The sequence below is a fragment of the Galeopterus variegatus genome, unplaced genomic scaffold (assembly GCF_000696425.1).
Source record: "Galeopterus variegatus unplaced genomic scaffold, G_variegatus-3.0.2 Scaffold4725, whole genome shotgun sequence".
Lineage (NCBI taxonomy): Eukaryota > Metazoa > Chordata > Mammalia > Dermoptera > Cynocephalidae > Galeopterus > Galeopterus variegatus.
In genome coordinates, this window is record NW_007730836.1 from 1 (window position 1) to 21,287 (window position 21,287).

At 38.5% G+C, this 21,287-nt stretch overlaps 1 protein-coding gene and 1 pseudogene across 1 annotated transcript in view; both read right to left on the reverse strand.

Annotated features, from left to right (window-relative positions):
• Nucleotides 1-1,045: 1,045 nt before the first annotated feature.
• CATSPERB (catsper channel auxiliary subunit beta) overlaps nucleotides 1,046-21,287 on the reverse strand; it is a gene marked incomplete at its 3' end in the record, with an annotated part of 85,378 nt that continues 65,136 nt past the window's right edge. The window contains exons 14-16 of the mRNA XM_008588223.1: nucleotides 12,332-12,476; nucleotides 3,787-3,941; nucleotides 1,046-1,200 (exon numbers count right to left, since the gene is read on the reverse strand). Of these exons, the coding sequence (XP_008586445.1) occupies nucleotides 1,046-1,200; nucleotides 3,787-3,941; nucleotides 12,332-12,476 (455 nt within the window). The remainder of the gene's footprint in view (nucleotides 1,201-3,786; nucleotides 3,942-12,331; nucleotides 12,477-21,287) is intronic.
• LOC103603654 lies at nucleotides 14,720-17,294 on the reverse strand (annotated as a pseudogene).

The window sequence follows — 21,287 nt, forward strand, 5'->3', positions numbered from 1 at the left end:
CCCATCTTTATCTCTGCCTCATGGTGCATGGTGTTGTTGGCTATGGGACAGATATGCATTGACAGCCCAATATACATATAATATACAGACTTCAACCTGGTAGAGTAGGGTCCACCACTTTGGGACAGAGTGAGTGTCTTAGTACATTCAGGCTGCTATATAAAATACCACAAAATGGGCAGTCTATAAACAACAGAAATGTATTTCTCACAGTTTCAGAGGCTGGGAAGTCCAAGATCAAAGTGCCAGTAGATTTAGTTCTGGTGACGGCCCATCTTCTGGTTCATAGATGGTGCTTTCTGTGTGTGTTCTCACATGGTGGAAGTGCCTAGCTAGCTCCCGAGGGTCTCTTTTATTAGAGCACTAATCCCATTCATGAGGACACAGCCCTCGTAACCTAACCACCTCCAAAAGCCCCACCTTCTAATACCATCACCTTGGGGGGTTAGGATCTCAACATATGAATTTTGGGGGGAGACAAACATTCAGACCACAACAGTGAGTTTCTGGTAATCTGTAGTTGTTCCTTTTTTTGATTGTTATATTTGGGAGTTATAGAAGTCATATTGTTCTCAAAAGAGAGCTTTTAAGTCCTTAAAGGTAGCTTTAAGGGTCATTGGCTCTTGCTGATACCTTAAAGTTAAACATTCCTGAGAATTTTGTATGCCCTGTCATGCAATATTTTATGAAAGATGGCCTCCGCTACATTAGGTGTGCTTGTCTCTAGGACATACGAGAATTGTCATGTGAATGAACACTGTGGATAAGCAGTACCCAGTATAGCCCATAACATTTTTGATACTTAAGGTAAGGGACACACATTTCTATAGCTTGGCCTTATGGTGCTGATGTAAATGGCACTATGTCTAAAATTGGGACATCACGCAAGACAACTTGGAGTCTGTAAATCCGTTTGGCCCTGCAAGGTATTAAAAAAAGACTTACTCTATTTGACCAAGAAAATTACTCATAAAAGTAGGCTCACAATTTTAAATGTAGAAACAAGTATGCAATCGAAATAAACGTGAGGCAAATCACCATCTACCTGGAGTGTATTACTTTTCCATGGTGAATATTGTTGAATTTCTTGGTGTATATAGTTTCCTGAGGCTCATTCTCAGGTACATATGCAAAAAAGATTATTTCAGTTAAGGTGATATACTGTGGAGCAAGTGCAGTCTCAAAGCCCATATCAGGAGCCTGGAATTGGAAAAAAAGAAAATATTGTATTTAAACCATTTTATACTTCAATTATGACAAAATTCAAGTAACATTTATTTCCGATTCACATCAAAACAGCACTGTTTTATTTATCAGTTGGAGTACTATTTCCACGTGTTCTGTTTGAATATCCATGTGTGTGCAAGGGAAAATGCATTTTTCTGTTGAGGGGGTGAAGAAATTCTGATAATGAATATTCAGGTTAAGATTCCTGGGCACTCTGTAGATGGCTGGAGTGGAAGGTATACATAAAGTCAACTTGCATTGTGTGTCTGTGAGGAGTCTGGAGGTGCAGATTTTAGAACTGGGTTCTTTGTGTTTTGTTTATTTGTTTGTTTGTTTTCATTTTTGGTTTTTTGGCAGCTGGCCAGTACAGGGATCAAACCCTGGACCTTGCTGTTAGCACCATGCTCTAACCAACTGAGTTGACCATCCGGCCCAGAACTGGGTTCTTATTTGGAATTTTATTTAGGAAGGGGCCTGTGAAATACCCGTTGGTCTTCTATTCAACACAAACTTCTCCACTACTGATCCTGTCCAGCCTTGGGAACTTTTAGGGATGAGAAGAGAGGTGAGGACTAGCCCCAAAGGAGAGTTGACTTTGTTGACATGAGTCAAGGAGCGGGTGGGAGATGGTGTAGACTGGTTGGGGGCGTACCCATTAAATAGTGCCTCCAATGCCCATTTTCTGTCATGCCTTTTTTCCTAGTCTCAATTTTAGGAACCCACTGAGAAGAGGAGAGAGTAGGAAATAGCTACAAGGAAAATAAACACAGGACTGAACAAATGGTTTAAGCACTCTTGAAAATTATTGAAAAGGTTGAAAATTACTTAGAATTCTGCATGACCCTCTTGCCTGGAGCCACAAGAGTATCCCATGAAAAGTGTATGCGAGTCCAGTGAGAGGCAGCAGAGCGGCTAAAAGCACAGGCCCTGGCGCCAGTTGCCTGGGATAGATGCCAGATTCCAACAACCAACCAGTTGTGTAATTTGGGGTAGATTACTCAGCCTCTCTGTGCCTCACTTTCCTCATAAGTAAAGTGGGGATAAATGGTTGTTATAAGGATTACGAGCTCAAAAGGGTGCCTGGCACACAGTAAGACCTAGTGACGTTTTCATCTGGAGAGGATGCAGACATGGCTTGTTTGTAGAGAGAGAGGTGATATTGCTGAGCGTGAGTTCCTCAAACTCGTCCTGAGTAGAAAATCCTGGTATGTTCTTTATTTTAATAATTTAAACTTTCGGGCCAGCCCGGTGGCACACTGCTATAGTGCGCCGCTTGGGAAGCGCGGCGGCACTCCCGCCGAGGGTTCGGATCCCACGTACAGACCGGTTCCCGCTCACTGGCTGAGCGAGGTGCGGGAGCAACACCGAGGGTTGCGATCCCGTTGCCGGTCCCGGTCCAGTACGGGCGCGACACTGAGGGTTGCGATCTGTTGCCGGACACGAAAAAAGGGGAAAAAAAAAATAATAATAATAATTTAAACTTTCACATAAGAAAACTAAGACACTTCCTACAAAGGGAAAAAAAAATAATAATAATAATTTAAACTTTCACATAAGAAAACTAAGACACTTCCTACAAAGTGTGAAGCTAGTGAGAAATCGAGGTAACTGATTTTTGTTAAGTTCTATCTGCCATCACGTCATTCACTTGGTACATGTGCAGAACCCACACCCCAGACTGAGGCGGACACAGAGGGAGTCATGTGGTGGCATCTTACTGTCAACGTGGAAGTTCTCACCCTCATTCTCTGCCCACATCTCAGACAGGGGAAGCTAAAACACCATCCTCTCAACCACAGACTTGGCTCAGTAATTGGAATGATCTTTCAAAACTAGATTAATCTTTGGTTCTATTTCCCTTAAGTCAGATGGCAGGTTTTATTCAGTCCCAGTCAAAAATGCTTGATTCTTTGGTGATATATTGATGGGTGTTCATTTGACTGTATGCCCAGTGGTGAATGCTTAGGCATGTATACCTTCACAAGTGACATATTACACATGAAAATTATTTTTAAGATTGGTAGCTAGTGTCATCTGTGAAGAAGACAATAACTCCTTTCGGTGTTGGCATTAGAAAAAGAAGAAACTAGGGGGCAGGGTTAATATCAAAGAAAGGTAAACCGGAACTCATGTTTTTTCAAGGCCCACCTTGGGAGGTAGAGAATCAGTCCTACCTGGGCCTGGGCTGGGGGTACTATCTTAGAATATCTGGTGGTGTTCTGCTGTGAAGATACAAGGGTACTTCAAAAAGTTTGTGGAAAAATAGAATTAAAAGATAATATGCATATTCCCATGAACTTTTTGAAGCATCCTCATATTTGCATGAAGAGATGCTGGGTGGAGTTGGAGCTATTATATAACCCTGTATGGGACTTGGAAGATGATTTTGGAGATGTTCCCTGATAGGTGGAGGTTTTTCCCCTAGCTAAAAAGAGCAAAGTGCATTAATAAGAATTTGTCCTAGGGAAAATACTTTCCCATTTCCCCACTATTCTGTGTATCAAATGTGGCATCTATTCTTAAAACAAAGCAATCTGTTTAACATATTATATCACTGACCTGTCCAAAAATACTTTTAGAATTTCTAGAGGTTGCAAGTGACCTGTCAGCTTCAAAGCGACCTGGAGTTATTTTATGTATGAATCCCAAATGATCATAGTATAATGTGAAAATTTTATCAGCGACATTTCCAATTTCACTATATCTTTCTAATCCTATAAGGAAATAAACAGAAGTCTTTTGATATTGATATAATACAACTAGAAAACTTTTAATACTGTACCTTGTAAAAACTTCTTCATTTAAACTAAGGGGTAGGAGTTGGGCTCTGAGACTCCTGAATTAGTAAAATATAGGTTAGTCTTTGTTAAGTCCCAGGAAAGTCTTTTCCAGGCCCCACGTCACTACAGAACCTGTTCACTGAAGTAGCTTAAGGACAGAAGAGAGGGAGGGATGTTTAATGAAGAGATCTAGAGGAAGAGTTTTGTTCCCCCTGGTAGTGGTTTCTCTTCCTGATACCAGCAAATCAGATTCCTGATCAGGTAGAAGGCAGGGGAAAAAACCCCTTAGGATGGCAAGAGGGATTATCAGGAGAGACCAGTGGGTCATTAGTACAACTAGGATTAATATATTGAACCAAATTGGGTGTCTTGTGTTTCTCTCATGCTTTAGGGTACCACATTGAGAAGTACTTCAGTAATCTGGTAGGACAGCAGCTTTCACTTAGCCAGACACTGATCCAGAGAGCATCCCCTCCCCTGCCTGGAGCTAGAGTGAAAGTTCGTGTCCTGGGATGAGAAAGACCGACTTTTGCAAACCACCCTTCCCATCCTCTAACCCCCTCCCCACCCAGCCCCACCCAGTCAGCCCAGTCTCTCCTGGTTCATTCTCCTGTCTCTGACCCCTAAACGCTGGAGTCCCCTAGGACTCAGTTCTTAAATTCCTTCTGTCAGTATCTTTGGAGATCTCATTCAGTTTTAGGATTTTAAAGCCATCTTTATGTGGATGATTCCCAAATGTAAATTGCCCATCTAGGTCTCTTCCCTGAAGTCCAGACTCACGTGTCTGACTGCCTACCAACAGCTCCAGGTCCACGTGGGTCAGGCATCTCCAGCTGCACTCATCTCCGACTGAACTCCTAACCCTCCCGCAAACCTCTTCCATCCTCAGCCTTTCTCACCTTCATTAATAGCAACTGCATTATTCTTCTTGCTCAATACAAAAATCTTGGTGTCATTCTTAACTCCTCTCTTTCTCTCACACCCTGTATCTAATCCATCAGCAAATCCTATTGACTCTAGCCCCAAAATGCATGTAGAATCCAACTGCTTCTCACTGTTGTCACAACTATCACCCCGTACACATCCACTGTCATCTCTCTTGTGCCTCCTAATTGGTCTCCATGATTCATAGCTCCCTTTAGTCTATTCTCAAAAGAGCAACCAAATAACACTTTTAAAATGTTGTCACTTCCTCTCTTCCCCTAATCAAAACTCTCAATGGCTTCCACCTCTCTGAGTACGACCAGTCTTTACAATGCCTTCCAAGGGCTACCATGGTCTGGATTCTGGTTCTCTCTCTGGCCTTATCTCCTGTGACTTTCTTTGCTGACTACTCTGCTCCAGTCACTCTGACGTCAGGTTGTCTATGTTCACAATCACATCATCTGTCACAGCGACAGCTTTGTTTTTTCCTCTTCAATACTTTTTATATATGTATTATGTATTAGTCTGTTTCTGTTGTTTATAACAGAATACCTCAAACTGGGTGATTTATAAAGGAATGAAATTTATTGCTTACAGTTTTGGAGGCTGGGAAGTCCAAAGTCCAGGGAACACTTCTGGTGAAGGTCTTTTTTGGTGGGAACTCTACAGAGCCCCTTGGTGAACAGAGTATCACATGGCAAGAATGGCCTGAGCAAGAGAGAGCCAAGCTTCTCACTTGCTACCCTTATCAAACCATCATAGCCATGTCCATGACCACCCACATAACCATCAATGGGCTAATTCATTCATGAGGGCACAGTTCTCATAATCCAATCACCTTATAAAGGCTCCACCTTTGAAATACCATAATTGGGTTTCCCATCCTCTTAACACTGTTACAACGGGGGTCAAATGTCCAACACATGAACTTTTGAGGGCCACATTTGACCCACATCATTCCACCCCTGGCCCCCAAAGTTCATGTCCTTCTCACATGTAAATACATTCATTCCATTTCCAAAGTCTTAACTTGTTTCAGCTCAAAAGTCCAGTCTCATCTGTGAAATCAAACAAGTTATCTACTGCCAAGATTCAATGGTGGGACAAGGATAGAGTACACATTCCCATTCAAAAAGGGAGAAATAGGTCAAAAGGAAGGGGTAACAGGTCCTAAGAAAGTCTGCAACCCAGCAGGGCAGGTATTAAATCTTAAAGCTGGAGAATAATCTCCTTTGACTCCATGTTCGGCATCCTCTGCACATGGTGCAGGGGTTGGGCCTCCAAGACTTCAGGCAGCCCCACCTCTATGGCTTTCCTGGGTTCAGCCCACGTTTCAGCTCCCCCAGGCTTGTGTTCCACTCTGGTAGCTCTATAATTCTGGTGTCTCCATGGTGGTCCCACTCCCACAGCTCCACTAGGGGTGGCCCTGGTGGGGGTTCTCTGCTGCAACTCCGACCCCACATTTATGCTTGAGATTGCTCTACTGAAGGCTCTCTGTGGTGACTATGCCCCTGCAACAGATCTCTTCTTGGGTCCTAGGCTTTTCCATGCACCCTTTGAAATTGGGGTTCCCATATCTCCACACCTCTGGCATTCAGTGAACCTACAAACATGCGGATACTACCAAGCCTTCTTTTTTTTTTTTTTTGTCTTTTTTCCGTGTCTGGCAACGGATCGCAACCCTCAGTGTCGCCCCCGTACCGGACCGGGACCGGCAACGGGATTGCAACCCTCGGCGTTGCCCCCGCGGTAAGCCAAATAAATCTCCATTTTTTATAAATTACCCAGTCTCAGGCATTCTGTTATAGCAATACAAAATGGACTAATACAGTACCTCATTCTTTCTTAGCCTTCAATGATCTATTTAGTCCATTTCTGTTGCTTATAACAGAATACCTGAAACTGGGTAATTTATGAAGAATTGAAATTTATTTATTACAGTTTTGGAGGCTGGGAAGTCCAAAGTCCAGGGAATGCAGCTGATGAGGGCCCTTTTCTTGGTTGTGGCTCTCTACAGCAATGCAGGGTGTCACATGGCAAGAATGGCCTGAGTAAAAGTAAGAGCTTACCTTCTCACTTGCTTTCCTTATAAAGCCATCATAACCATGCCCATGACCACTCATTAAACCATTAATGCATTAATCCACTCGCAGGGCACAGTCCTCATGAACCAATCACCTCTCAAAGGCCCCACCTTTCAAATACCGTAATTGGATTTCCCACCCTCTTAACATTGTTACAGTGGAAGTTAAGTTTCCAATACGTGGACCAAAATTCATGCATTGGAAACTTGACCTATATCATATTGTTTATTGAACCTACATCATATTGTTCTTGCCTTTCTAGGATAATTTGGCCCCCTAATACAATGATGAATACATGTAGTGATAGCATGTATTCGTCTTGCTCCTGATTACAAAGCAAAAGATTGCAAGGTGTTACTATGAGATCTGAGCAGATATTTGCTATATTTTTTTTTTCCCTCCTGGATATTCTTAACCATGAAGTTACCTTATATTATTGGTTTGCTAAGACTTTTTTTTAAAAATCATGAATGAATATTGAGTTTTATCAAATATTTTTCTGCACCTAATGAGATGATCATAGGATTTATTCCTCCTGTAATCTGTAATATACTGCACTGATTCATTTTCTGATGCTAAGGCATCACGGAATCCTGGTATAAATCCAATTAGGTCATGATATAATTTTTTTATGTTTATTGCTGGATTTAATGAGCTAATAGTTTTGTTAGGATTTTTGTGTCAATGTTCTAAGGGTTGTTAAACTTTTGATTCATGATTTGGTTTTGGTATTGTATTTTTCATTACCAAAAGATTATTTTCATACTTTTCATTTATTAGGTCACCTTTTAGAAAACTTTTTAAAAATATTGTACATTTCGTGGGGTACAGTGCGTTGTTTCAATACATGCATATACTGCACATTGATTCACTTAGGGTATAGAGTGTAGTTTTCTCCTGTTCCCTGCAGATATTCTCAAAATGCCTTTTATTTTGTGAGACACTGTAAATATAATCTTTTTAAAAAACTTCTGTTTAGTAATTCGGACAGTTGCTTTTTAAGGGGGTGGGAGGGAGGGGTTGTTTTTCCTGTCTATTTTTCCTGTGCTATCTCATTTATGGTGCTTTGTATCCTTTTATATTGGTTGCTTTTATACCAATCACTATCTTTGAAAACTTTGGGGGGACATTTTTGAGGCCTAGGATGATGTCTTCCTCTGGTGAGACACTGTATTTTCTTTTTCCAGGTTTCTGGGATACTACCAGAAACAAATCTCCACAGAAGATTTTCTGGACCACCCAGACAATGCAAATCTTGTTGAAGCCTTCCACTGGCCACAATGTCTCAGACAAGTCTTTTCTCTTTTCTTTTTTTCTCTACCCACTTAGCAAGACAACTTTGCTGCATTCCTTGGGGATGTATGTGAGACTGTGTATGAATTTCCTTCTGGTTCAGCCCTATCCTAAGAGTAGAGCTCACTGAGATTCTGGCTTTGGTAGGGCATGCCTCTAACATTCTCACCACCTTGGGTGGACTCTGGGCCCTAATTCTTCATGAGTTCACCAAATTCAAAACCTGAGTCTGCAGGGATTTGTAAATTTCTTCAGGGCAAAAAAACTTAGGTGCTTGTGTGCCCTGTTTATCTCTCTGACTTCCTGTTTTCCCTTAGATTTTGGCCTGGTTGTTTTTACTATCTTTACAGGTTTTCAATTAAAAAAATTTTTTTAATCTAACTATTTTTGTTATTCTCAGCAGCAAGGTTGTATCACAATTAGAAATAGAATCCCTTGGACACTGTGTTCTATGGATAATGTTCATTGTATCACTACTTATCCAATTGCCCTATGTATGATGCTTGACTTTACCTGCTTCCTACTATTTCACATCCAATCACCCACCAACACCTATTGATTCATTCATAATTAACCACTCTTCTTTCCATACCTATAACCACTTTTTCTAAATCAGATCCTCATCATTCTCTTAAACTTTTAAAATATTCTATAAATACATCAGTCTGCCTGAAATCTCACATTTTCCAATATATCCCCCACATTATCTTTCTAAAATACAAATATGATCAGGTTAATAATACTTCGATGACATGATGAAATTCTTTAGCTTGACTCAAACAGAAAACTAGTTTCAGTTGACCTTTATGGTCTTATCATCAATGAGTCACCCCTAGGAAACATATTTTAGCTACGGCATACTATGTGTGCCATAAATTTCAACACTACATCTTAATTCCTTTACATGGAATGTTCCTTTATACTCTCACCTTGACTTTGATGGATTAAAGATTTAACTTTACCAATTTAAAATTTCTTCTACAATAGCACTTCAATTGATTCCTTCTAGTATTGTTCCTTATAGTTCAATTTTGCATATTTATACTCAGATAAAGAAATAATATTTTGGATTACCTTTTAGGGATGGAAAACCTTGGTTTTTTGGTATCAATAATATTTATAATTATTTCCTCAAAAAGACACAGTCAGGGTTTTTTCCTTATTGTTCAGTGAGATTTTCAATGCCGATATACTTACTAGGGCTCAATATGCCATATGTCATCGATAAACATGGTAAGGATACACTGGTTTCACATATTAACACCTTAGAAATTGAGACACATCTTATAATTTATGTGTCTTACAATCTTTGTCCACCAGGTGGCACCCACGCCATAGCGGTCAATGGCCTGCACATGTATGTACTTTGTCTCAGCTGTTCACACTGTCATTACTTTAACTGAGTTTCTTAAATCACTGGTGCAATCCATGTTGAGTTTTATTGCTGCTTAAAATGCCTTCAAAAATATTACATTATAATTTGGCATTGAAACAAAGTTGTTGTGGGTACAGCGAGAGAAAAAAACAAAGCAGCAGTACATATATTTATCAACAAAGCCAAAGTTGTCCTTACAGAACAACACTAAGTATTTTATAAGACATAAGAAAGGAAGAAACCCACAGGTAGATGAAAATTGCATTATGTTTTACTACTGAGATACATGGGAAACCATTGTCTTATCATAGACCAAGCAATGTAACTACAGGCAGGGGGCATATGCCACAGTAATTCATATATCATCTAGGATCACAATTAAAACACTGTGTTAAAGTTTAATTGGAAGGGCTTTTCTTTCTGTTAGTAGAACAAAGTGCATCTTAACAACCAGTGGAATCTTAGATTGGATGAAATATATTGTTTACAATATCCTCCTGTTGACTTTGCATGTGAGGAACGAGTTGAACTGGTTTCCAAATTGTTAGGTAATAATATTTTTCTTTGAAGGGTCTATATAAGAATATGTAGTATTCATTATTGGAACAGAAGAATCCAAGGCTGGCTTGATTTTTTTCCTTTTAAAATTGATTTATATTTTTGATTTCAAATAATTTAGAAGAGTGTTTGTGCTTTTATTATTTGTTTGCTTTGCTTTTAGTTTAAAATATTAATGTCTTACTGATTTCAGTTTGCTTTACTCTTCCTATTTTTTAATATTCATTCATTCATTCATCCATCCCTTCATATAAGAGGGCTAAAATGTGCCAAGAACTGTAGATAAAATAGAGAAACATATACCCACCATCTCTGTTCATCACTGAAAATTCCTATAATTTGCAATTTCTTAATTTAGCATCTACATTTGCTACTTCAGATACTTTCCACTTATTTGTTCATTTGTTCTACATTTGGACATGTTTTCATAGTTTATAATTTATAATAATTTATAATTTATATCACCAGTTTAGTTTTCTTACGTGTTAATTATTTTTACTGCTTCCCAAGAAACCTTGCTTAGTCTATTTTGATTTTTGTTTCACAGCATGTGCTGTTTATTAATTTGTCCATTCCTGCAGATCCATCCTCAGACTTTCTCTTCCCTATTTGGTGCACTGGAAGGTGTGTTAATTATTTTTACTGCTTCCCAAGAAACCTTGCTTAGTCTATTTTGATTTTTGTTTCACAGCATGTGCTGTTTATTATTTGTCCATTCCTGCAGATCCATCCTCAGACTTTCTCTTCCCTATTTGGTGCACTGGAAGGCTGATCCCTATGAATTGCAATCCTCGTGCTCTGTTTCCAGCTGACTTCTGACTGGGTTTGGCAAATGAAAGGCAGGAGCAGGAGATAAGAAAGGGGAAGGAGAGAGAAGTCCAGGTAGTTTTTACGCTCTTTCTCCCTGCCTTGAGTGTACAGTTCTGACAGTGGTTGGGAGCCTCCTAGACAATACTTTTTATAGGGTGCTACCTCTCGTGGGTTTGGCAAATGAAAGGCAGGAGCAGGAGATAAGAAAGGGGAAGGAGAGAGAAGTCCAGGTAGTTTTTACGCTCTTTCTCCCTGCCTTGAGCGTACAGTTCTGACAGTGGTTGGGAGCCTCCTAGACAATACTTTTTATAGGGTGCTACCTCTCCATTCCAGCTTTGACTGGACTCAGGCAATGCTATCTATCTTATCTACCTATCCATCCCTATCATCTTACCCCTTTAAGCAAAGGGAGTGTAATGGCTTTTTTCCATTGCTAGACTCTGAATATTTTAGTATCATTGTTGGTTCCTTTAGCACTGACCACAACTCTACAAATAGTCCCTTATAAAGGCTCTTCAGGTGAAACACGCTGAGTGGAATTAAATTTCCTGCCAGGTCAAAACGGATACAGTATTTTTACCAGAAATATCCCTAGGAAATAGAATATAGAAGTGGGATTCTGGGACTGAGTTGCATACTTAACGAATTCACAGATGTCTGCGTACGCCTGGTAGATATTGTGGTACTGGTAATCCGTAGCAAGTCCATAGAATGGTTAGCAAAATTCAAGTGCATCCAAAAGGAATGGGCAACTATCATTAAGGTCAATCAATATTTACTGTTTCTTTCACTATGCAAATAAACTGAGAGGAGCTATGTAGACTTGATCAATGAAATGATACGATTACCAAAGCGAGGAGATGGAGAGCAGTATGTCATTCACATAACGTTGCCTTTTACAAGTTGTGTGACCCTGGTTGCATCAATTTAATCAGCAAAAGTAAGCTGACATTATCTACTTCAGCCCAGTTGTTGTGAATATTGAATGAGATGATAACATGCTGAGCACAATTGTGGCTTGATAAGTGGTGGCTTTTATTATATGGCTTTTGGGAAAGTAAAACATCACTGAAATTGAAAATAAGAACATAAGCATGGTGAGCCAGAGTTCCCCTTATTCAGGGCTGTTCACAGAATCCAACTTCTGTCGATTCTACAAATCCATCACCCCCAATAGGTTGGAGACTTTCGGGTTAGCTGATTAATAAGGCAGATATTTCATAGATCTTCTAATCCCCAGCCCACTGTAGTGCTTACACCCATAAAAGCAAAATCCTTACCTGCCTTTGTCAAGTAAACCTTTCCACTTTCAGAAACAAAAGTAATATCTGAAGTATAAAAACTATGATAAGTATTCTTTATGATATCATCATGAAAGTCAGCGATTAATTCAAAAGTGTTGCCACCATCAACTGAAAGCCATACCTAAGGGGATAAAGAGATAAGACCTCACTAAACAGCTGCCTGTGACAGTCAGCAATTACTTATCAGTGTAGTCTCCCTACATAAGAAAAGTCCTGTGCACGGTCTTTCCTATACTCCCGCATCCATTGCTCACACACCACACACACACACACACGCACACACGTACAGACTCCATACCTACTTGGTGTACCCTCCATTTCCATCCGAGTCTGCATGCGGAGTGTCAGGCATCAACACGCGTGGTGAATGCACACATGTTCCTCGACTCATGAAGGGGTTACATCCCGATAAACCCATCTTAAGTTGAAAGTATCTTCAGTGGAAAGGCATTTAACACCCCCAATAAACCCATAACCAAGTTGAATCATTGTAAGTCAGGGACCGTCTGTGTAAAAGAACAAAGTTACTCCTGTCATCTCCCCAACGGAGTTCCCTTGTTCATAAAACGATGAATGTTTAAATTTCTTTTTAAAAATTGCTGTTAATAACAAGCTATACCTTAAATTCAAAACTTTATAAGTGTGGCTGAAGCATCTTAGACCACGATCCAAATAATTCTTTTATACCTCATCTGACATAATCCTGGTCTCCCCTACCCTTTCCCAGAGGAAATAACCACTATTATTAGGTTGAAAATTCTATGCATTAAATTCTCTCTCTCTATATATATATACACCGATAGAATATGTATAGTATTGACTCATTTTATGGTGGTGAGAAGAAGGGTATGTCTGGGTGCAATCCACCTTCGACTTGGACAAAAGGTATCCTTGACCTGGACTGCATGCTTAGTGGGCCTGAATATTACAAACACACAGAGAAAATTTATTGAATAATGCATGCGTGCTCCTGTCACTCATGATGCAGTGCTCATTGCTGACAGAGCACAGTCCATAATCCTAAACATATAATATGTGGGCCTCCATTTTCACTCTTTCTTTGGCCCCTGCAAATGTTACTGGTGAGCAGCTGAGCAGAGCTGTGGGTAGGTGTGGGGGGTGGGACCGTGCTTTGAACAGTATGCTCGAAATGGTGTCATACTGTGTCTGTTGTTCTGTAAGTGACATCTGCCACTCAACAATATGTCTCAGATCGTTTTATGGTAGATCATGTGGATTTCTACATTCTTATGTAATGCTACGTAGTATCCAATTCATGGATATACCATACTTAAGATATTCTACTTTCCTACTAATGGACATTTAAAAGTTGTACCCGTTTTCACTGTTATAAACAACACTGCAGTGAACATTCATTTACCTGCCTCTTCGTAGAATGTTAAAGTGTTATCTCTAGAGAAAATACTGTAAAATTGAGTTGCTGAGTCAGATGCTATGCATATTTCTGTAGTTTTAATAGAGACTTCAAAATGCTCTTCAATTTCATTGAACCAGTTTATGTTCCCATCAATAAGTGTACAAAAGCATCTATTTCCCCAAACCTCAACAATACTTGATACTATCAAAAATTTATTTTTTAATTTGTACTGATGACCTGAATGAAAAAAAAGACATCTCATTGTGTTTTTCCCTAAATATTAAAAATTAATGATCCGCCCATGGCTCACTTTTATTTTCCTTATATTATTTATTTAATAATGTAATGAACATGTGTGAACTGACAGCCCAACCTAAGAATTAGCATATCGCTAGTAATTTACAACTACCTGTGTGTTTCTCCCCGTTGCTATCCCACTGTTTCCCCTCGCAGATACCTATTATCCTGAATCTTGTGTTTTTCACTCCCTGGTTATTTAAAAAATTTTTAGCATATATGTATGCATGTTTAAATAACATATGACTTAGACTTATTTTTGCTCTTTATAAAAAGGACAATCATATCATATATCTTCTAGAATTTACTCTCTCCCAGCATTTACTTATATTCATACATGTTGCATATAGCTCAGTCCATTTGTTTAGGTGAATAAACTGTAATTTATTTATTCATTCTCCTGTTCCTGAACAACTGGATTATTTTCAGTTATTTAATGCTATTACTAACAGTGCCATGATGAACATATAAAAATGTCTGATCATATATTTGCTTCCCTTGCTGGAAAATGAGATTGGTGGGTCACAGAATATGCAAATGTTCAAATTTACAGGATAACAATAATGCCAAATTGCTTTTCAAAATAGTCGTACTGATTTTCTTTTTCTCACTGCCTCTTTGATCAGATCTTCATTCAAAATAAGCTGTCTGAATGGTTTGACTTTTATGAAGTAAACAAATTTAAGAGTTTATGCAGCAGATTTCTTTTCTTCTGTGGAAGGTTCCTTTTCTGCTGGCTTCTTTTCAGCGGCCAGTTTCTTGGTACAGCCTTTTTTCCCAAAGGCCTCTGCTGGCTTCTTTTCAGCGGCCGGTTTCTTGGTACAGCCTTTTATCCCAAAGGCTTCTTCTGCTTCTTAACACCAATAGCCTTCTTTCCTTTCTCCCCCACCACAGTTCTGCTGGCTTCTTTTCAGCGGCCAGTTTCTTGGTACAGCCTTTTTTCCCAAAGGCTTCTTCTGCTTCTTAACACCAATAGCCTTCTTTCCTTTCTCCCCCACCACAGGCTTCTTGCCTGCAACCCACTTCTCATCTGATTTGGCCTTTAGTGCTGCTGCTGCCTTACCCACCCAGAGTTTGTGATTCCTGGCCTGGCAAAGAATGGTGTTCTGGTGCATGGTCTTTGCATGGGGGTTTAGCTTCAACATGATTCTCAGGTTTTTCAGTGGATTCTTCTTCAGGACCCTGCAATGAATCTTCTTGTGTGGTGCTCAGGAGGCTCTTTGGATCTCTGGGCTTTTCAAAATTCTGTTAAGGTCTGTATTTATCATCTTGTGCATGGGAAGGTTATACTCAGGTTTTTCAGTGGATTCTTCTTCAGGACCCTGCAATGAATCTTCTTGTGTGGTGCTCAGGAGGCTCTTTGGATTTCTGGGCTTTTCAAAATTCTGTTAAGGTCTGTATTTATCATCTTGTGCATGGGAAGGTTATAGTCACCCTTCAGGGAAGTAGATTACATGAAGTAGTGTTCATCTAACTTCCAGAAAGCACTTTCAGTCCAAGGGCAGAAACACCCTACTTGCCCATCAGCAGCAAGTTTCAAAAGGTTCAGTTTGCCTACATTAAGCAGAGTAATTCCAGGGATGTTTCTGAAGGCCTAGATGATACAATCATTCTCATTATAGACAATGCAGGGTCTCCTGCACTGGATAGGATGGTTTCTCATTTTGCCCTTGCCAGCTTTCATTTGGTGAAAGACATAGATTTTTTTGATATCATTTCAGGCCTTAAGTATCTTAAGAAGCAAAACAGCCTCTCTTGGTTTTCTTTATCTTCGACCACCAAAGGTAGTTCAGGAACTTCCTCAATATGATGACCTTTAGACATTACCAGCTCCAGGAAGGCCAAAGCAGCCAGGGCAGAGCCGATGGTGTATCACTTTTGGGTTGTATTCACTCTGTGGTGCCATCGGTGCCAGGTTTTGGTTGGTGCAAACATGCAGCCTCCACAGCATGTATTTCCAAAAGTGCCCCAGCCAAAATGGTAAGTCTCACTACCTGGAATTCTGGGAATTCAAGCCACAGCTCTGCTCTTACCCTAATACTCAGCGCCTATCTGACAACCTTCTAATTTATTGTTGTTTTTGCACAAGTTGATGTGAACAAAATTCATAATATCGGGTTAAATGGGAGCCTTCAATACAGCTGGAAAAGTGACATTTTTGCCAGATGACTCCCCCTATTTGGAGTACACAGTTATCAGTGGAGGAGCACATGCCAAGCAGGACAGAAGAGAAGGCCACGCTCCTGTCAACCTGGAGACTCCCACAGGAAAAGCTAGTTGTAGTAATTTAATCTCCCACCAGCAATGTATAAGAGATTTGACTAATCCACATTCTCTCCAACATTTTGTATTGTCAGAATTAATTTTGCCAGTTAAAAGCTGAAAACGTTATCATCTTGCATTCTTAATTTGTATTTCCTTGATTTCTTGTGAACTACATTATCTCTTCACATGTATATTCCATTTGCATTTTCTTTTCTGTGAAATGCCTATTTGTGTCTTTTGTCATTTCAGCTATTGTTGTGTCTTTTTCATACTGCTTTGTAGGAATACTTTACACAGTATATTCTTATTTCTAATTCTTTCTCAGTTAAATGTGTCGCAATATTATCTCCCAGTTTGCAGTTTGTATTTTCACTTCTTAAGATATCCTTAATGAACAGATTTCTTCTTCTGCCCCTCCCCCTCCCCCTCCTTCTGTCCCTCCTCCTTTTCTAGGATGCAGAGAACTTTATTTAGGTAAACAATAAAGTTAAGAGACTTCTGTGATCTGGTTTGGGGGTCTAACCAAATGAGAAACATGATCACTAAATGGCTAACTTACAGATGAACTTTTGGAGAATATCCCCAGTGCACAATAGGATCAGTCTATTTTCTTTATTATTTTTTGTTTTGAATGTTTGACTTGACCCAAATTATAGGTCATTGCCAAATTACTTTGGAAGTGTCCTTTGTCTTGACTGTGTTATTATATTTGGATAGTGCTCAAAATTATTAAAATTAATTTAGATGTTTTGAATTTTGTGAAGAAATTTTTCCTGGTCATAATACAAACTTGATTTGTGATTTATCAGGAACCTTATAATTTTTTCCACCCCTTTTTTTTATTTAGGTGGAAAAAAACACATATTGTAAACTTTATCATCTGAACCATTAAGTGTAGAGTTCACTGTACCCCACACATGCGTAGTCTCCCCCATCATCAGCATTCTCCACCAGAGTAGTACATTTGTCACATCTGATGAGCCTACATTGACACATCATCATCACTTGGAGTCCATAGTTTATTTATTAGGGCTCACTCTTGGTGGCCGACATTCTGCAGGTTTGAACAAATGCATGATGACATGTGTCCACCGTTAGAGTGTCATACAGAGTATTTTCACCACCCTAAATCCTTTATGCTGCACCTATTCGTCCCTCCCTGCCCCCTAATCTGTGACAACCACAGGTCTTTTTACTTCTTCAGTTGTTTCTTTCATGGATCATTACCTTCAGTATTGCATCTAAAAAGTTATCACCAAACCCAAGGTCATCTGGATTTTCTTCTGTGTTATCTTCTAAGAATTTTGTAGGTTTGTTTTTTCATTTAGGTCTGTGATGAATTTTGAGTTAATTTTTGTGAAGAGTGAAACGTGTGTGCATAGATTATTATTATTATTTTGCATGTGGATGTCAACTTAGTCCAGCGACAAAGATTATCTTTGCTCTATTTTATTGCCTTTGCTCTTTTGTCAAAGATCAGTTGACTGTATTTATGTGGGTCTATTTCTGGGCTCTCTATTTCGTTCCATTGATTTACTTATCTACTTTTTTTTTTTTGCCAATACCACACTGTCTTGATTACTGTAGCTTTACAGTATGTCTTGAAGTTAGGTCATGTCTTTATTCTTTTTAAATATTGTGTTGTCTATTCTGGGTCTTTGGCTTCTCCATATAAAGTTTAAAATCAGTTTGTTGATATCTGCAAAATAACTTGCTGGAATTTTAATTGGGATTGCATTGAATCTATAGATCAATAGAAGAACTGACATCTTGACATTATTGTGTCTTCTTATCCATGAACATGAAATATTTCTCCATTTATTTAGTTTTTTGATTTCCTTCATCAAAATTCTGTAATTTTCCTCATATGTATTCTGTAAACATTTTGTTAGATTTATACCTAAGTATTTCATTTTGGGAATTGCTAATGCAAGTGGAATTATGTTTTTCTTTCAAATGCCATGTGTTCATTGCTGGTATGTAAAAAGTAATTGACTTTTTATTTTATTTATTTATTTATTTATTTATTTTTTAGTAATTGACTTTTTAAAAAAATTTATTTTTGTAGCAGTTTTAGTTTAATTAATTAATTAATTTATTTATTTTTTAGTAATTGACTTTTTAAAAAAATTTATTTTTGTAGCAGTTTTAGTTTTACAGAGAAATTAAGCAGGAAGTACAGACAGTTTCCATACCCTCCCCCACAACATACATGGTTTCTCCTATTGTTGACATGTTACATTATTGTGGCACATTTGTTACAATTACGAATCAATATTGATATGTTATTATTAACTTAATTCTACATTAGGGTTCCCTCTTTGTATTGTACAGTTCTATGGGTTTTGCCAAGTGCATGTCATGTATTCACCATTACAGTATCATAGAGAATAGTTTTGCTGCCCTAAAAATCCTCTGTGCTCTGCCTATGCATCCTTCCCTCTCTCCCTCCCTCATCCTCTGATACCCTGGTAAATACTGGTTTTTTCCCATTACCTTAAGCATTCATCATTTCTTTGGGTTGGAAACATTCAAAATTCTCTCTTCTAGCTAATTGAAATTATACAATAAATTGTTGTTAATTGTAGTCACCCTACAGTGCTATAGAACACTAGATACCTTTCCTCCTATCTATTTTTACTTTTGTATCCTATAACCAACTTCTCACTATTCCCTTTCCCCCTACCCTTTCTAGCCTCTGGTAACCACCATTCTATTCTTCACTTCTATGTGAGCAACTTTCTTAGCTTCCACATACGAGTGAGGACAGGTGGTATTTCTCTTTCTGTTCCTAGCTCACTCCACTTAACATGATGTCCTCCAAGCTCATCCATGTTGTCATGAATGACTGGATTCATTCTTCTGTACGGCTGAATAGTACTCCATTGTGAATATATTCCACAATTTTTTACCCATTCATCTGTTGATGGATATTTGGGTTGATTCAATATTTTGACTATTGTGAACAGAGCTGCAATAAACATGGGAGTGCAAATATCTCTTTGATATACTGATTTCCTTTCTTTTGTATATGTATCCAGTAGTGGGATTGCTGGATCATATGGTAGTTCTATTTTTAGTTTTTTGAGGAACCTCCAGGCTGTTTTCTATAATGGTTGTACTAGTTTACATTCTCAGCAACAGTGTATAAGAGTTCCCCTTTCTCTGTATCCTTGCCGGCTTACTTATTTTCTGTCTTTTTGATAATAGCCATCCTAACTGGGGTGAAATGATATCTCATTATGGTTTTGATTTGCATTTCTCTGATGATTAGTGATGTTGAGCATTTTTAATATACCTGTTGGCCATTTGTATGTCTTTTTAAAAGGAATGTCTATTCAGCTCATTTACTGATTTTTTGGTCAAATTATTTGTTTTCTTGCTATAGAGGTGTTAGAATTCCTCATATATTCTGGATATTAATCCCTTGTTGGATGCATAGTTTTCAACTATTTTCTCTCATTCTGCAGGTTGCCTCTTCACTCTGATGATTGTTTCTTTTTCTGTACAGATGCTTTTTAGTTTGATATAATCTCATTTGTCTACTTTTGCTTTTGTTGTCTGTGCTTTTGAGTTCCTCTTCATAAAGTCTTTGCAGACCCTGATGTCCTGAAGTGTTTCCCCTATGTTTTCTTCTAGTAGATTCATAGTTTTGGATCTGAAATTTAAGTCTTTAGTCCATTTTGAGTTCAATTTTGTATACGATGAGAGATAGAGATCTAGTTTTATTCTTCTGTATTTGTCTATACAGTTTTCCCAGCTCCATTTATTGAAGAGGCTCTCCTTTCCCCAATGTATGCTCTTGGTGCCTTTATCAAAAATCAGTTGGCTGTAAATACATGGCTTTATTTCTGTATTCTCTGTACCATTGGTCTCTGTGTCTGTTTTTATGCTAGGACCATGCTGTTTTGGTTACTATAGCTTTGTAGTATATTTTGAAGTCAGATAGTGTGATGCCTCCAGCTTTGTTCCTTTTTCTCAGGATTGAATTGGGGTCTTTTGTGGTTTCATAAGAATTTTAGGATTTTTTCTTCTATTTCTGAAGAATATTATTGGTATTTTGATAGGAACTGCGTTGAATCTATCTGTAGATTACTGTTAGTAGTATTGTCATTTTCACAATATTAATTCTTCTAATCCATAAATATGGAATGTCTTTCCATTTCTATGTGTCCTTAATTTTTTTCATCAGTGTTTTTTAGGTTCCTTGCAGAGATTTTTCACCTCCTTAATTAAATTAATTCCAAGGTATTTTTTTTTGTAGCTGTTATACATGGGATTGCATTCTTGATTATTTTTTCATCTTGCTCATTATTGGTGTATAGAAACACTACAGATTTTTGTGTTGATCTTGTGTCCTGCAGCTTAGCTGAATTTGTTTATCAGTTCTAAGAGATTTTGGTGGAGCTTTTAGGATTTTCTCTATATAAGATCATGTCATCTGCAGATAGGGACAATTTGACTTCCTTTATTCCAACTTGGATGCTCTTTCTTTCTCTTGCTTAATTGCTCTGGCTAGGACTTTCAGTACCATGTTGAATAAGAGTGGAGAGAGTGAGCATCCTTGTCTTGCTCCAGTTCTTAGAGGAAGAGCTTTCAGCTTTCCTCTAAGCTTTTCCCCCATTCTGTATGATTTTGGCTGTTAGTTTGTCATATATGGCCTTTATTGTGTTGAGGTACATTCCTTCTCTGCCTAATCTGTTGAGGGCTTTTATCATGGAGGAATGTTGAATTTTATCAAATGCTTTTTCTGTGTGTGTCAAAATGATCTTATGGTTTTGTCTTTCATTCTGTTGATGTGATGTATCACATTTATTGATTCGTGTATGTTGAACCAACTTTGCATCCCTGGGATAAATCTCAGTTGATCACAATGAATGAACTTTTTAATACATTAATGGATTCAGTTTGCTAATATTTTTTTTTTTGTCTTTTTTTTTCATGTCCGGCAACGGATCGCAACCCTCAGTGTCGCACCCGTACCGGACCGGG